Raw genomic sequence first — 18566 nt, forward strand, 5'->3', positions numbered from 1 at the left:
GACAAATACTTTCATTAAAGCTAACTGTATACCAACTTACTCAATCTTTTAAAGGAGGGACAGATGACACTCATTGAGGGAAATGACCACCAGTATTCAGACTGAGACTCTATCACCAGTGAGTTTCTTGTCAGAACTGAGGAAGCCTGCAGGTCCAGAGTGGTTTCTGCCAAGTTCCCTCAACTGGCCTTGAGGAAGAGTTCTAATTAAAATGAAGCAAATTGCATCAAGTACTCAAGACTTTCCATGTTAAACAATAAGTTCAGACACAGACTCATGACCTCATGTGAAAAAAAATGAGAAACAAAAGATAACAGGAGATATGAAAGAAACTACTAATCCGGAAGCAAATCCAGTTCAGTCTCAAAGGTGTATTGTGTTCTTCCTGCTCAAGGATTCTACCTAACTACCTGGGACAGGGTAACTGGAATTAGGTGAGATGAATTCTACCCTGTAATCTAACTAAAAGGCATTATTTGATACTTCCTACATCTTTAACTTTCATTATATATTCCAAAGGATTAATATAAAGTCAAGATTCCAACACACATTTCTGATAAACATTTACTTCTCCATCAGGTCTTGCTCTACTAATTCACAATGAAGATATTACATAAGAACTCAACATTAAAACACTAAATTTAAAAAAAAGTCAATTATTTGTAGGTAAAATCTAAACAATTACTCTCTCAGTGGAACTGATTCAGTAGTCACCTCATCAAATCACATTACTACAGCTAAAGCCCAGAGTAAAGCAACACAAGCAATTTCACGCTTCTAGCCAATAAAGCACTAGTTTCCTATGTATTTTTCTTCAGCATTTAAAGTGAGCCATCAGCCTCACAACACAGAAACTGAAGGCACCCTTCATACGGGACAGTGTACTTGTTTCTAAAACAGGCTGTTAGTTCCCATGAAAACACTCCAATGTTTAGTTGTCCATAATTTCCTCAAGCTTTAAGTTTGAACTGAAACTTTCCTGTGGTGTTTGAAATGGAATACTTTCTTTTTTTAATGGAAAATTTCCAACACTTATAATATTTGGGGTGGGTTTCCGAAAGGCAGGAGGAAAAAGGAGGAAGAGAACTTTTCACTGGAATTGAAAATACTGCTGAGAATATGTTTTGGAAAGATGAATATTTTGGGAATTTGAACTCTTTGGAATACTCAGAAAAGTTATAACCTCATGTCAGTGAAAAAGTTCATACAGAAAACATTAAAATGTGCCCAAACTTCATGTGACTATAAAGTTTTGAAATAGCTGTTTTTTGCCACTTGTAACAGCCTCTATGCTGTTACATATGCAATCAGCTGAAACCTCTGTATACTCCATTCTTGAAGCTCAAAATATCCCCATAATGCTCCCAGCTGCTGCCCTCCAAGCAAGGTGCCAAGGCACTCAAAGTAAGACCAGCAGCTTGTGGGGTTTTTTGGTTTTGTTTTAAAGGACTATCTTCTTACACAGACGGTGAGAAGAGGAATTTTAATCTGAATGCAGAAGGAAGCAAAATACAAACCTAGAGATGTTCAAGGAAATGAAAGGGGGAGGAACTCTGTCAGAATACCTGATGAGTGTCCAAGAATTATGAAAAGAGATGAAGTGACTGGGACAAATGAAGGAAATAATGGGTAAGACTAACAGCTATTTGGCTGGAGGAAACACACAGATTAGGGCTGATGTGAGTGATGTTGAGGAAAGAAATGTACAGAAGATAAGATACCAAAAAACAGACTAGATTCTTGATAGTGGCACTGCAACACTCTCCCTTATTTGTTTGTCTCAGATCAAAATCAGGATTTTGCTGACACAGGTGTTTGTGTCCCACCATTGAGAAGTGGAATGAATAACCCAACAGTACAAAAAAAAAAAAATAAAATCCGAAACAATAGCAAAACATCGACCTTTTCATACCCATTTTTCAGATGAATATGACACACTCCTCTATCAAGTTCATTACATCACATAAACACAGCTGTGGTGTCAGAACCCAGGACAGACAGTGCAGAGGTGGGAAGGTGTGATGGGAAGAAAAGGCATTTAAGACAGCCTAAACTGGTGAAGAAATTAATGTAAATGAATTTATGAATATTGTTAAATGGATTGATGATGTAAATAAACTGATAGATTGATAGAGATTAAAGGAAGTTGACATGGAAAGCACGAAATAGAAACAGATCAGAGAAAGAAAACTAGGACAGACTGGATAAGAGTCTGAATAGGAAAAGATGTCCTAAGGGTAACAATTAAAAAAGGAATAAACAGAAAATACCATATTGACTTTGAAAAACCAGCCCAAGGACAAGCTCCAAACCAGAACTCAGAGTTACTGAATCTTTCTGAATTCAGAATGTCTTTTCAAGTGCCTCATTGCCTTATCTACCACACAAAGATAATACTGCCCTTTGAGCTCTTGGATAACATCTAGTGACAAAACACAGAAAAATCCATGAGGAAAACAAACATTTTATAACAGAGTTTGCATAGCATGAAATAAATCACAAAGCCTGGGGAAGGACTGCTGATAAGAGCAGCTATTTAAAAGGTGTTCAGTAAGTGCACAGGTGCGATGGTGCTCACTGGCTGAAGCAGAACAGCTGAGGAAAAAGCTGTACCACTGTGCCATCAAAGACTGAATCAGCTGCCACACAAAGGGGGCAGGCATGTCTGCAAAGAAAGCTCAGACAGGTATTTTTAATTTTCAAGACTTTTCTTTATCAACAAAATTATTACAGTAATAATATTAGCAGTATTAGTGCATTTGACCCTAATCATCTTAGGAAAAAAACCTAAACCGAACGAACAAACAAAAAAATAACAACAAAAAGCAAGCATATCCCAAGCATATATAAAAAATATCCTTAGCAACCACCATATATCGTTTATACACAATAGAGTTAATGTTCCCATTATTGATATTGACCTAAACACTAAAGCAAGCTTATGGCAACCCACTACCAAACTTTGGGAACGTGGAAACGGTATTTAGAAGTTGCAGCTTTTAAAGCAGAATTTCTGCCCAGTGAGTGGATTTTGCCTGGCTGAAAAACAGTGTGTGCTCCCAAGACTGCTGCTTTGCAGGTGTTGATTAGATCCTGCATGTCAGGGAATGACTGAGATTGGGAACATGTGGGATGTAAGCCTGCAGATAGGGACCCTTGTCACTACAGAGACTTGATGCTCATCTGGAACAAGTGCTGTGCAACCCTGCTGCAACCCAAAGACCCAAAGCCAATTTGGGGCATAACTTTAAAAATCACAGAGGTGTCTCCAAAGAAGGGAATTGCAGTGGGGAGGGGAAGGGACAGAGAAGGCAAGAGGAAGTTGAGAGCCTGGTCTAGGCTGGTGATAACATATAGAAGGAAGAAGGTTAAGTAAGAGGAAACAGGATATTGCCCAGTATTGGCAGAAGTTCTTTAAGATCCACCTGACATTTAAATAAACCTGCTTAAAACACACAATAGACATAGCACATCCTGAGTGGCACTTGAGTGACTCAAGCCAAAGTGCTAAAACAGAGCCATTTGATGCCACTCCTCACAGTGCACAACAGTATTTTTAGTGTTTCTTCACTGCAGGGAACCCAAAGCACTTCAAGGTCAGAGGACAGAAGAATATTTGTTTTCTAACTGTAAACAAGTTAAAGAGGCAAAGGAAAAAAAAAAAAAAAAAGGCTTATTTTACATAGCACCTATATCAGTAAACTCTCTTCACTAAATTGACTGGGAAGAAACTTCTGAGTGATAAATTATTGAAAAACACACCCTAGACAACAGAGGTTCTGTATTTTTAGCAGCTAGTGAAGGCCAGTGATTCTGTATTGCTTGAATGAAGGAGGTAGGTATAGTCTCCTCTCCTGGCCTGACAACATTAACTTTAGTGCCAAGAATTTAAATGGAAAAAGCAGGAAATGCCTCACATACTGAAAACAGAACAAAAAAATCCTTATTGTCAGGCAACATGGAGAGAAAGAAATCATGTTACAATTAATAGATAGTGTATCAAACTCCACTGTTTCTAATCCCACTGTAGGAATGGGATAAACCTCTGCTTCCCCCCACTGCATGCAGGGAGCCCCAGGTACAACTCTTCTCCCTCGCTTGCAAAGGGAAGACACAATATCCTGTCTGCTTTTACATAGCACCTTGAATTTGCTGCCTTACCCAGTCAGTTCAGCCCTGCCTGTGCGTCCACTGACAGCCTTCACACACACGAGGAGGGGGGAGGCCAGCCCCATTCTGCTCTCATCACTCCAATGCCACCATCAGTGTCTCCAGTCCTGTGTATGGAAGGAGGTGGAGAGGGCAGTGGAGGAGGGTAGGAAGTTGTGCTGTCAGAAGGTAAACTGGTCCTTCGACTTCATTACAAAGCAGCAAAAAGAGTTTCACTCTTTCCTCATTCAACCCATGTACACAGGCATCTATTTGCTAGTTCTGCTTTCCTGAGGGGCACATGCTGCTCCATTGTTGCTCCTTTGGGCTGCACAGAAAAACAGGCAAGCAGAAACCCTCCACAGCAGAAATAGAAATATTAATACTCCCATGTGTTCACTAAGATTATCCTTCACTGTCATCAGCCTGAAAGTATTCTACAGTTTTTCTTAGACATATATGTAGGCATTTTTGATCAGTTAATAATTAATTCTGTGCTAATACATGCAAGTCCTATGACTTAGCTTTTAAGTTCTTCAGTCACCTACAGTTTCTTAGTATTTGATGCAGTAGTGGTCAGAGACTTAAAAGCAGGTCACTGCCTAACAGTAACGAAAGTATTTCAAGAGCTTACAGTTCACTGGTCCAGTTTCCTGATTGCACCTATGAGAACATGATTGATAGAAATCCACACACATACACATTTGCAAGGATTGTGGACAGAGCTAATATATGACTTAAAATAGCGTATCTGGATATGGAAATTAACTCCAAAGATATTTGAAGAACCTCATTTTTGTCACGTCCTTATATCACACAATAATCACCTTCATGGAATAGCAGCCAGCACCTCTCAATTATCTTATGTGTTTGACTCCACCTCTTCCAATTTTCATTTGAAGTCTTTAATTTTCCCTGATTATGTATCAGGATGGAGCACTCTGTGTGGCACTCTAGCAACTACCATGACAAATTGCTGTGGAAGAAAATGAAAAAAATCAAACTCTATTTCCCAATTATATTTTAACATGTTTTATGTGCATATATTCAATGCAAATAATTTATAATAAAATTACCAGCAGCTGTATACTTTATGCAATTATTCATGGTTGTGCTGGCTTATGAATGTCTACTTTTCTACACATTTTCTCCTTCTCTACTCTTGGGCTACAAGATTACTACATAAAGGCAAAAACACCCTAATATGCTCATAACAAGTTGGAATCAGCACATTGTTTTCAAAACTTGTTCATGAAATTTGAGTAGTTAAAATATAAAATAACCACAATGGCTTTAAAGGCCTCTGGGAGTATTTCTCAAGTACTTAGTCTTTGCTCAGTAGTTAAGGATGTGCATTTTTCATGTTCAGTTCCTCATTTTACACAGAGACTGTATAGCCTGAGGTATCACATTTCATGGGAATTTCACAAAGCATAAAAAAAATTACTCAGAACCTGAAGATGCATTTTCGTAGAGACAGAAATCAACTCAAAGACTCCCAGCCTGTCAGCTTTAAAAACAAGGGAAATCCATAATTTTATGGTGGTGTTATTACTGAATTCCATGTAGACCCTATATCCTCCTCGTGAGCAGTCCCACCATGAAAGGCCATTTCATATAATGCACGGCACAAGGAACAATTTTTTTCATAGATGTGTAAATTACTATAGGGTGGTTAAACTTTTGAACTTAAACTTGCTTTGATGCCAATTCCCATTTCAGACTGGGAGGAGTTGTATTGTATGGTCTGTGTGAGGACTATCTGGCTCTGCTTCCAGATGGATCATGCATCACAATCACATCCAGGGAGAAAGGAGGAAGGAGGAGGACAAAGGAGAGAGCAGTGCTTGCTCAACAACTAAAAGGGAATGCCTAAGGTTGTATTCAGTAGGGTACTCAGTGTAACACATGAAAAGAACAATTAATAAGTATCATTTTAAAATATGCAGCTGAGAAATGAAGAAAGGAAATGCTAGAATTGTAGAGTGGAAAAGAAAGGTGATGCTTTCCCTCTTTTTAAACTGCATGATTTCTAACATCAAGCTCTCCCAAGTACCCCTGTACGAGAAGAGAAACACATTTAGTCTTAAAGAGATATTTGCAGAAGTAAAAGAGGATTCACTTACTGAGACAAGGAGGTTTAGTGCTTATATTATGGAGACAGTATAATGTGCCTTTTTCTTCTGGTACAACAACACCTTGTAACCTCATTATTTCTAATCTAAAGGGTTCATGAATCAGGATGCCAAATCCATTTGTATTTTTTTCATTTCATGGCTTTTCAAGAAGAGGTTTCTGCTCATGTAACAGAAAGAGGTACTGATCCATCAAGGATACAGGTCTGATTTTTCTGAGACTCCTGCTTTTGATCTGGACTACAAGAAATGGTACCTATAACATTCACTGATGGAAAACTGGCAGTGTAGTCAATTTCACACGGCTGCATCCCTGCCAGGCTGTACCTCAGCTCAGCAGTGCTGCTCATTAAAAGGCCTTCTTAGCCCAGCTACACTGATCTGCTACTAACTTGCTCACACAGCTGTGGCTAGGTTTGGTGTGCTTTATTTCGCAGGTTGTTTTGTCGTGGTGGTAGGAAACCTAGGTTGTATCTCCATGTGGAGCTTCCCTGTACTGTGTGGGCATAACAGCTTCCAGGTGGAGTTGCCATCTCTTGGTATGGTTCCACAGGAACTATGATCTATGAACTATGCTGAACTATGGTCCAGCATAAAAGTGAAACATATGAATTTTGAAATGTCCACAGGACAAGTGTCCAATTCTGATAAGCTTTCTGAAAGGCCAAATAACTGAATTTACTGGGAGACTATGCCAGCAAACTTCTTCCAGAAGCAACACTCCCAAGTAATCAAGCTACAGTCACCCAATTTCTTTTTAAAGTTTAGGCTGTTACTGCAGGTACTTCGAGATGGAGTGATAAGTTTACATCATTTTAAAGTACTGCCATAAGGAGACAACTTGAATATGTTGAGACACATATAGGAACTTCAGTTACACACAGATACCTTCACACTGAAGGTTAAGAGGAAAGAAAGAAATACACAGGTAAGCCTAATCAAGTGTTATATATTCCTATTTACTTGTGGGTGGGATACTTTTCTACAGCTGGAAAATTTTAAACAATGTTCCAGTTGACATTAAAACAGGAATATTGGAAAGATATGGAGTACCCAGTATTAGCTCCCTTTTCACTAGTAAACTTACATTACTACCATCTCTTTTACTGCTGAAGTACCAACCAGCAAGACATGTCTATTTAGGATAGAAATAGCCTCTCACAGACTTTATTTCTATTTTTTGTTATTTACACAACCCCTACTTCCCATATAGACATTTACTGCAGAAGAACGTGCTTCTTCTCTATGCTAAATGTTTTGTAATTCCTAACCTTTAATGCAAAAGCACAAAGCCACACAATTTGTCAGGCTGAGGGATGAAAGTTCAAGAGCACTGGAAACATTCATGTTCTTGTAAATAACGAGGGGTCTTTTTGATAAAAACAGCCAGCCAATTCCTGGAAGAGGCTCATCCACCCATTATAGAGAGCACACTTACAAACCCCAAGCATTCCTAGTAGCAGTTGGCTCAATGCAGAAATGCGACCAGCTTGCTGATAACTTCATGCCTGCCTTTCAGAATGAAAGGGTTATCAGCAGCAGCTTCCACTGCTTGCTTGCAAAACCTCACCCTCACCTTCGACTTCCTCTAGCTCCTTGACATCTTGAGGCACACACGGTGTCCTGGTGACAGACAGTAACCAGATGGCCTTTTACCATCCAGCACTGAGTCCTTTCAGGAATTTAATCTGATTTCCCAGAATACGCAGCACAGCCCTTGGGTCCAAACTTGGCGTGCAGGTGGGATTGCATGCCTCTGGCTTTATAAATAGGCATAACTGTAGGTGGCTTGGTACATGTCAGTGCTTGAACAGTTTGCCTGCTAGTTTGGAAAAACTGATCCCCTGCCTGGGCATTCATCTGCAGTTCTGACTCTGGTGCCTCCTGTGCATGTCCAACCACCCTGTCAAACAGATCAGTGTCTCCTAATTCCAACAGCAAAGTCACGTTCTGCTTTACAACCTAGTAGCTCTTATGGTAATTTCTTTCCATTTTTTATTGTTGTCAGCTACACTGTACTGTATAATTGAAAGCACATGCAAAATACAGATTTAGAATCACCTTGCTGCAGCAGGGAGCTGAGGTTACTTAAAGGTAACTACCCAGACTCAGCTACACTCTTTCTGTTCACCCATCCCTTTGCAAAGGTTGGCTCCCATTTACTAGCTAGACAGGTGAGGAATCAAAATATTGCCCCATTCTTATGCCTCAATTGGGGATTTGAAAGTTTCAGGCTCCTCAGTTCTCATTGCTCTACCTTGGGAAGTCATTACTCCTCTTGGGAACTTCTCCATCACTGATAGTTCACATCTGTGCAAATTGTAGCTATCAGGCTTGAAGAAAACTGTTTTAATAGATCCCTAATAATTTAAGCATGTAACAAAGATTAAAATGTGCTCTGGAGTTATGTTTCACATGTGATTTTAGTGTTTTAAGACACTCAGTTCTTTTTATTCACATTTTAGGACTCATATACAACTTTTCTGATATAAGTCCCTCATAAAATTACTTAAAATTCCTTAAAGGTCTTGCAAAAATTGTAAAAAAAAAAAAAAAAAAGAAAAAAGAAAAGTATTATTATATACTCATTATATCTGCATGAAGGTAAAAGCATACTTGTTCAAATGCAATTCCAAAACTAACTACATTTACTATTTATAAGGAAAAAATTGTAGAGCATAATAATAAAGATGCTGTTCTATCAGACTGAAGATGCTGTTGACTTTGTGCATGAACTTATCAACTTTCAATCCTCTTAAATGATATGTCACTGCCCCTCAGAAGATGTCAGATCCCTTGCCCAGGACCATTACCATTATCTTCTGTGCTTGCAGCAATATCTGTAGAAACACACAAGACTTTAACACTTTATCAGAAGTACAGAGGGTCTGTGACAGGAAAATGGTCTACTGGTTCTACTGCAACCTAGTGTTCTGCCCAGATTATTGAATTAAGTATAAATTAGTGAAATTTTGACTATACTGTCCTTGGAGATACTTAAAAGATGTGCAGACATGGTGCTTAGGGCCATGGTTTCATGGTGGATTTGGCATTGTTAGGTTAATGGTTCAACTCAATGACATTAAGGGCCTTTTTCAACCTAAATGTTTCTAGGATTCTACTGATCTTTAATTTTAGATTATAGTAATGGTTTGGGGTTTTAAAGGAGGGGGGTTAACCTAGAGTACAAATGCTACCTCAAATCATAACTCCTAGGCTTCTCCAAGCACTTATTTCTCTTGATTTCTTCTTTAAAAAACCCCTACACTAGAAATTCAAAATTGCCAAACAAAATTGAAACCATCTCTCATCCAGACTTGACACTCAAATTTTTATTCTCCATATAAGCATCGCTTTCAACTAAATCAGAGAGCTGCATCCAAAAGCTGAATTTGTTTCAAAGATAGTCTAGTATGAACACTGACTGCTGTTCTACTTTTTCCTCAGCCTTAGTTCCTTAGACCACGCAGCAAGGTGAAGACCTTTGTCTGCTCAGACTGAACAATTGGCTTGTGCTCTCAGACCACAGGAGCAATATCTAGCTTTCATCTAATTCTGGACACCTCTACATACTCTGAATCCATAAGCAGCCTAATAGGGACCCAAGTACACAATTACACTCCACAAACGAGGCTGGATGACCTTTTGACAACTTTCTCATTTGATCTGAGGTATGGACAGCACAGTACCCCACCAGGCAGAACTCCTCAAATCACAGTGCCAGCAAAATCATCCCTGAACCTCATAGCTTACTTATTCAGTGTATCTTTAAAAGAATTAAGCTTTGGTCTACACAAGCTGCTTTTTTTTCCTTACCTTCCCAATAGCACTGGCTAAATTATCAGAAAACATGAAGGCTACCTGGCATTTCATGTGTTGCTTCTCATTCTGTGCAAGGAACAGATATCTCAAAATTATATCCAAGGAATCTTCAAAATTACAATAAGATTTACATTAATCCTCATCAGTTATGGATATTTTCATTATCTTTAACCCATTCCTATCTGGTTTTGAATATTTAGGTAACATACACCATACTGCAATCTTCTAACTGGGACAGAAAATTTTAACTTCAGTGCTATCAGTGAAGTTCTTCATCCTTATGGATCCTTGTGGAAAAAAAGGAAGAGGGAGGAAATAACAAAAGGAAAACAAGCCTTTTTCCATAGGGAGGGAGGGGGAAGTCCCTCAAAACAGTTTCTTTAGATGTCCATAATAATTAAAAGGAACATTGGAGAATAAATTTAGTTTTAAGAACAATTAAATAAGGAGGATCAAAAGATGTTTTCTAAGCTAGTCCTTAACACTTGAGAGAAGCCCTGGCTACTGTTCGTTTCCAGTCAATAGGCTATATGCTGACAAAAGGGAACACTTTGGGAAAGTACAGTCAAACAGCCCTAGCTGAGGGGACCTGAACAGAAATAAACAGTCATTCCTTAGCACTCAACAATAAACTGTCTGGATTTCTCAGCATTATATGTAGAAGCCTCACTTACCTTCTCTCCACTTATCCATTAAAGAACCAACATTTTCATGACTCATATTTAATCATTTTTGGGCAGCTCAGTCTGACTTGAACCAAAGTCAAAACCCCTAAGCAGAAATTCACAACCAAGAAATTAGAGCGAAACAATGCGGACTTTTGGAAAAAGGAAAATAATATCCTCAAGAAATAACTCGTACCTGGAACTCACTGAAACACCTACAGCCCTTAAGCATACATGTATTTCCAGCCTATTTTCTCTCCATGATACAAAGCTATGTCTTGCTGAGTTGCAGGCAAACAAGTTGGTATGAAACACTGGGAAATTGCTCAGTCAAGAGGATGGACAGCCTCATGTAGGTGACTCCTCGAAGCAAAGGAGGCAATGCTGTACCTAAGGCTGCCACTTACTGTCACAAGCCCTGCAAGCTGAGTTAGAATTGCCAGAGGAAGAGAGTGAATGACACCAAAGGTGCTAGAGAAATGCCAGAATATGGAACTTAGAAGAAATCCCATCTATTTATGATTTAGGTTAAATGCAATGAAAATAAGGAGAATATATCCCACTCCAAAAGGATCTGCAGAACAAGGACAACACAGCAGGAAAGCACAAAATCTCTAAAAAAAGACTACTTTTTAATTCTAATATCATCACTATTTAACACTAATCTTAGAGCTTACAGGACTACCTCCGTGCTGTGATGTACCTTCAGTAAAATTTATTCACCTAGTTACCAGTACTCCGGGTTTAGTAAAATGCAGCACTGCAATACGTACACACAATTGCCACAAAAAAAACCCCAATCCCTAACCAATCACTATGATCTTCCAAAAATAATATACCAGAAACACTCTTACATGACATATTTAATGCTTCTTTTCAGCACCCTCCTGAATGTATTTGGATAAGATTGTTTGGCTATACTGTAGTTCCAAATCTATCTTTATCTCATTGTACACAGACCTATTCAGAAAGTACATGCTGGCTCCTGGAACTGCAAACCACCTGACATAATTTTGGAGTTGTAACAAGCTTTGAAATTCCTGAAAGACAATCAAGAGCAAAACTGAAATGAAGCCCACATCATGCAGAAAAATTGCATCCTGTAAAGGATGCTAGGATATACTACCCAGAGAGAAACTTCAGCTTCACACAGCAGCAATGCAGGGCAAAAAAAAGACCTGATTTCAGAAGTTACTAATCTCTAAAAACATCTTCCTAAAATAATGTTCTTATTTTATGGCATTCTTCGACACAATTCATTTTTGTTATTGTTAATGTTGTTTGGTTATATTAATTTTGAACAAACTGTAATCACTTGTTAATAACAATGCAACAAGATGAGTTTGCAGTTGCATTTGTATGATGCCATGGACATTGAAACTAAGGCTCTGTTTTATCATTCATTAAATTCACATGAGAATTTCTAATTTTAGATCATGGAAACCAAGCACTTGAAAGCCACCACAAGAAAGAGACTATTAGATCTCTTTGAATGCTGGATGCATTAGGATATGAGAAGGGAAGGAGAATGGGAAGGCTCCTGAAGGCCAGACTGTCCCATACATCACCTTTCTTTTGCTTCCAGTCTGAATTTTCTGAGAGCATCTATGGCCAATTTTCTCCCAGAAACTTTTAATTGCATGTTTCTGTGTCCCTGTCTTCTATTCAAGTACTTTTATGTGACTGCACAGCTACTGACATAGAACTTAATTCCTGTAGTACTGGTTTGTTTCTTTTACACCACCAAACCTGGTCTTATCTTCAACGCCTTTGCATGAAGCCCCACATACTATTTAAATCCTTGCTTTCCATAGTTTAGCATTTCTGGTTCTTACAAAATCCTTTTTTTTTCTTCTTTTTTTTTTTTTCCTCAATGTGTTATTTGAGTTTCAGCAGTTAAATACATCAAAGTGACATTTTTAAATACAGTTATATACGTCAGTCTAAGAAAACTCAAATGAGCAATCTACCACAACTATGCATTCGTACGCAGTCGCTATTTAGTATGAGATCATCCAACAGCAAAGATCCCTTGGAATGACTGTTCTCCCCTCAAAACATTGAAGAAACTCTTCAAATTTACAGCCTAAGTTTCCTGGCTAGATAAAAAACACATGCATCCATTTGGGCCACAATAGAGGAAATCAGCTTTTTAATCACATGACACACCTTTTCCAAATCCTTCTCCAAACCATATCTTTGCCAGTTATCTTTTATGTGCAAAGAACAGAACATAAACCTCTCATTACCTGCTTAACTCCAAAATGTCAGATAGCTAAAATTTGTTTCCAGCAAATTGACCCCTTATAGTATGATTTTCTCCTGGTTTATTCCATGATACCCAGAGATACCAATGATACTGCTGCATTCTGCTGCACCACAACAGAAAGAGGCAGTAAGAAAATTCATCTTCCAACAGGGTGATAGAGCAGGCTGGGTGCTGCCCCTCTCTGTTTCCCTTGTACTTTTCAACTGTCTAAGCAGCATGGAAACAAACCTCCATAATGCTTAGGAGGTCACAGCCACCCATCACTGCAAGAAAGGAGAGAAACACAGCTCAAAAAACTACTGCCGCTGCATCCAACCTGTTTGCAGCAGCTCCTTTGTAAAAGATGACCACACTCCAAGAAGTTATTTTGTTCTGTGCCCTCTGACAGTTATCCTGTAAAGGCTTTAGAATGCCTTTTCTTTCTTAGAATTAGACATTTGCAGTGTAATCTACAAGAAAAGGTGAACATCGGGGAGACTATCGAGATTCCAAATATTCCAATTCATTCTGCTCCATGGTAAGTATTAATCTTCCCTAAACTTTCCTGCATAACATGAAAGAATCACAGGACCAAACTCAGAAGCAAGTTCGAAGATGCTTTACACAGCAAGTTGATGCAGACCTGCAAGAGCTTCCAAGCAATAAAAACAACTTTTGGATACATTTCCTTTACCTCTCAGGATGTAGTTCTGATAATTCTGGTCAGCTTCTGCTCCCACTTTGATTAAGCAAGTCAGACCTTCTGCAATAACAAACTCATGAACCAAGTCCTTGTCATCCTGTCACAGGAGAAAGGAAAAGCTGAATTAGATTTTTGAAAGACAAAGAAACATTATATCATAATGTAAAAACAATTGCATGCCTGCACCACTGATTTTATGTTTCACACATTGTAAGCAAGTTGATATGACCATTCTTACACAGAGGACCAAAAGCAGGATTTTGAGTTTTAAAATCAGAATGAAACACATCAGTGAAAAGCAAGAAAAAACAAGTTTTAACCATTCAGTCAACTACAGAAAATTAAAATCTGCAAAATATGACTTTCAATTTTTTTCATTGAAGGCTTGCAGACATTCTCCACAATACTAAATCTCATCATATCACATAAACAAATATCCTTAAAGCCCTAAAATGTCAGGATCAACAACAGAACACCATCTGTATTCCTTAGCATAATTTCAGTTTCAGTATTTTAGGCGTGTACAGCAAAACTTTAAAACTGGTTTTATTGCAATGTAATATTATATTTATTATCTTAACATAATATGAATTCATTATATTTAGAAGGGGAAAGAAAAGTGTTAAAGATAAGAACTCTAGAAGACAAAATGCCCACAATGTGATGGAGAACAGCAAATACAAGAGAAAATTTCACATCAGTTTATACTTGCTAAAGTGGCTCAGTATTTCTTCACCATCAGTTCTTCCCTCAGGGCAGCAGAATTATTCCATGAAGTGACACCAGGGTGAGGAGGGGTTTCCTGGGTCTTATATAAATAACTGCTGTGCCAAGAGAATATAGAAGGCTCATGCAGACAAACAAGAAGCTACTAAGAATTAAGATTAAACAGCCTTTAATGAATTAGCTGTGCAAATTAGGCACAAGACAAATTCAAGATATTAATGGGAGAGAATTACTCTGCAGACAATCCCAGTTGCTGACTCCCTTTTTTTAATTTATGCTTTCATACATAACAGTGTAACAGACATAAATTCTAGCTTTCCAATTACGCAGCCCCAATAACCCAAGATCCATACAATACATTTCTTCATCCAGTGATTTTTGAATTCATGCGAACACTTAGCAAACTGGCCAGGGAAATCAAATAATCAAGCCCCTTTTAGTGAGACATTTCACTTAGTGCAAGTTTCTTTCAGCTGGATAGTTTATTTATTATTAATTTCCTTCCTTCACAAGAGATAATTTACATAATTCCTACAGTCTGACCAAATGGGATATTAATAATTGGAAGGTGATCTAACAGTTTGTGAGAAGTTTAGAAATTATGAGGAAAAAAAAAATCCATTTCATGTTTTAGCTGGTCAAATTTGTTAAAACAATTTTAAAATATATTATATAGTCATGTACAGATACACAAATTTATCACATGATAAATGTGATTTATTCTGTAAATAAAGCATAAAAGTATACAAAGTGGAAGCATACAATCATACCCCACATCTTGGTGAAAGTATATCTTAAAAGCCCAAAATGCCTAAGATAAAATTCACCTCTGCCTATGTACTCTTAAGCTAACAATTCTTTTTATTTCTTAGTCTCAATGTTTTATCTTTTACGAGTGCTATTTTTTTTTTTCAGTAGCTAAATAAAAGCCTTAATAGTGTTTTCTGGAAAGCTAAGAACTTTACAAACTCACATGTCAGACCAAGGCACTACAGATACAAGCATACAATTTTATGAAGACAAACTTTCCTCTATGCATTTTCACCACCAGGTATCCCATGTATCTCCTTGTTACAGGGTGTTTTTAACTCAAAGATGCCTGAATAATTTATTCTTTAAGAATTTTGAATCCTGTTTTTCCTAAAACTCAAGAGAGGAAACATATCCATGGAATCTCCCAGCCAAGCTTAATGTAGAGTATATTACAGGCTCAGGTAAACTAAGGCTATGTGTCATGGTAATGAGTAGTTTAATTTAAGAGAAAATATATAAATAACAAATCTAATTATTGAGTGAAATAATCACATTTTTTTCCAGATGGTAATGTTATCCTAGTTCACAAACAGTTCCTTTTTCTTTAAATGCCTCTTCTGTATGCTTGAGCACACATTTTTATTTTGCATCAAGTGTGTTTTCATCCTCCTTGAGTTGAAGAAAAAATGAATCTATTCTGGATTGACACACAGTGAAACAAAGAACATTGGAAAACAGAAAAAAGTAGGAATAACTGTGGTCTGCAGATTCTGATTTATTAATGGATCTACAATGTCTGTTTGGGAAAAATAAATTACATTTGGATGATGAAAAAATAAGAAATCCATATAGCAGAGAAGTTAACAGTAGTTCAGATTTACAGAATTTCAGAGATTGAATCCATAAAAACAAAATAATTTTTTTAATATCATTTAGCAATTAAGAGCTGCTGACATTCACTGAAAGATAAAAACTGAAACACCCACTGTAACTTTAGGATGTTACAGTGTTACAGATGTTAGAATCTTAAATAGTGAATACATATTAGTGCATCACCTGGAGAAAAAACCAGAAATTAGCATTTGGTTGTAAAAATAAGTCAAGCTAAAAATCTGGTTTTATGTTGATTGTATTTATTTAGTTGTTTGTTTGTTTGTTTATTTAACATGGACCTTTCCATAGAAAATTTTGAGATCTCTCTTCTGGAACATTTTTAAAGCAAACAAGTCATAGAGTCACCCTAAACTGAAAGAAGATATATTGCAGGAGAACAGCAGAGGAAATAAAGGGGATGAGGAACTCCAACCCGACTGCTTTTGGAAAACACTGAATAAACAAATCAAATCTGAATTTAAAAAAAGGCTTTTAAGATACTTCCCCTTTTCCCCTTTTCCCAAATAAAAAGGAGAAAGAAGGTGTAATGAAGTAGAGCACAAACACATCATGCATTAGACATAAATCTCAACTCAGTACATTATCTATCCTATCATGTATATACGATGAGAGGAAAGAAGCAAACATCTGGAATGTGCAGTGAAAGATGAAAGGCATGCAAGCCTATAAGTTCTACACTGAAAGGAGAATGTTTACATCAATTTTGGTCTAGGATAATCTTTTCAGACCCATTAGCTCACTGACTTGCCAAGTTAGGTGACCTCAAGAGTAAAGGCTACTCTCTAGCAGTGGTTAAGAGGTTCAGGTTTCCAGGAAAACAGTATTCATTGTTCAGAATATATGGCATGAGCATGACAATGATACCTACAAGTATATGCCACACGTGTGGTAACAGCTAGGAGACAGGGAAATGTTGCCATTTGCTATGGAAATATACTCCTCTGCTAATATTGCAAAGATTTATGGGCCCTTAATCAGCAGGCATTAAGGCACTGATGAGAAAAGCAGCAAAACAGGCAAAGCTCTCTAAGCTTACTGCTAAGCCCCTGCAACCATAAAGATTGTGTAGTGACACAAAGGCTGGCTACTTAAAGTCTTTATGAAAAGATCCCATTGGCCTCATCAGATAACTATATTTTGCTTGTTTATTCACCAACCTGAATTAGATCACGTCTCTTCCTTTTTTTAGGCGTCTCGAAGAAAGACAAAACAAGATAATGTATGTCTGTGCAAGAGATGTCTATTTTCATCCAATGTATAATGGAAAAGACACCAAATATACTCAAAGTGGTGACTTTAAAACTTGCTTATGTGGTTGACAAAATGAACAAACCATACTTTTTCACCTCCATAACTCAGCCTAGCAACTAAAAAGACCCCACAACCCCTGTGATCACGCAGTCTGTACCATAAACTCCTGTGCCACTGGAAGATAGTGGGGGGTACTGTCTCCTTTCCCATATGTTTGCATCATTTGACATATTTTCTAATGTAGTTTTGCAGGGTCTTACCTGAAGATGGAGACTGAAGACATTTTTCTGAGGAATGGCACTTTGCAAGAACACGCTTCATCTGATGTGCAACTTCCACGTGCAAAGATAAATTGTTTATGTACTGTTTAAGATAAATCTTTCTGAAGCCTGCTATTTCTGTGGGCCATATGTTTGAAAGATTTTACCCAAAGCATCATTATTTTTATGCCACAAGAAAGTTGCTTCATTTCCTAATAAGAATTGAGGTTTTGGAACATAAGTTTCTCAAGGGGATTTTTTTTTTTTTATTTTATTTAAAATCTAACAAGCACTGCTGAAAGCTTCATTCCAAGTATTTGGGGAAACTGGATTAGTAAGTGAATATTCACACTTGGATATGCACATATGTATTTCTTTCTTACGTGGCTAACAGCTGTGCAGAGTACTGTCTTTCCAAGGAATCATAAAACAAAACAAGTTACTTGTCTGTAAGATTTCCACCAAGAAGAATCAAATTTTTATGTTTTGAGCTTCAACCCCCCCTTCCTTTAATAATCTATCCCATTGTTTCTGTGTGCTTAAGCATTCCCATATTTAATTCTATCTTGTACAATTCTCTCCTGTTTCTGTTACAAAGTTAAAAACTGCACATTTTATAATGTTCATTTCTCTAAAAAAGGAAAACCATGAGTTTCCCATGGTTTCCAGGTTCCCCAGACTGTGGTCTCCACATGACATACTATTGAGAGAGCCAGCAATCACATTCTGTACTGACCAAACCTTCCAAAGTGCAAAAGTTGCTGTGATCCAGCCTAAAAATGAGAGCAGCTCAGGCAGAGAGAGTACCAGAAACAGACAGGAGAATCTCCTCACTAAGCTTTGCCTATGGGTTTACAAGAGTTTACAAATTCAAACTGAGCTCCAATGATTGATGCATTTCACTGTCTGCTAGAGGAAGAGCTTCCTTCTTTGCTCTGTCACTCTACAACATCGCTATTA

General features: G+C 37.6%; 1 protein-coding gene across 16 annotated transcripts in view; it reads right to left on the reverse strand.

The window, feature by feature from the left end:
* The window catches only part of FHOD3 (formin homology 2 domain containing 3), a 372401-nt gene that overhangs the window by 171717 nt on the left and 182118 nt on the right, over positions 1-18566 (reverse strand). For all 16 annotated transcript variants that reach the window (XM_086897050.1, XM_086897029.1, XM_086897020.1 and 13 more), the window contains exon 5: positions 13714-13819. In XM_086897050.1, the coding sequence (XP_086753176.1) occupies positions 13714-13819 (106 nt within the window). The remainder of the gene's footprint in view (positions 1-13713; positions 13820-18566) is intronic.

This window comes from Cyanistes caeruleus, chromosome 1 (genome assembly GCF_971803275.1).
Source record: "Cyanistes caeruleus chromosome 1, bCyaCae1.hap1.1, whole genome shotgun sequence".
In the NCBI taxonomy this organism is placed as follows: domain Eukaryota; kingdom Metazoa; phylum Chordata; class Aves; order Passeriformes; family Paridae; genus Cyanistes; species Cyanistes caeruleus.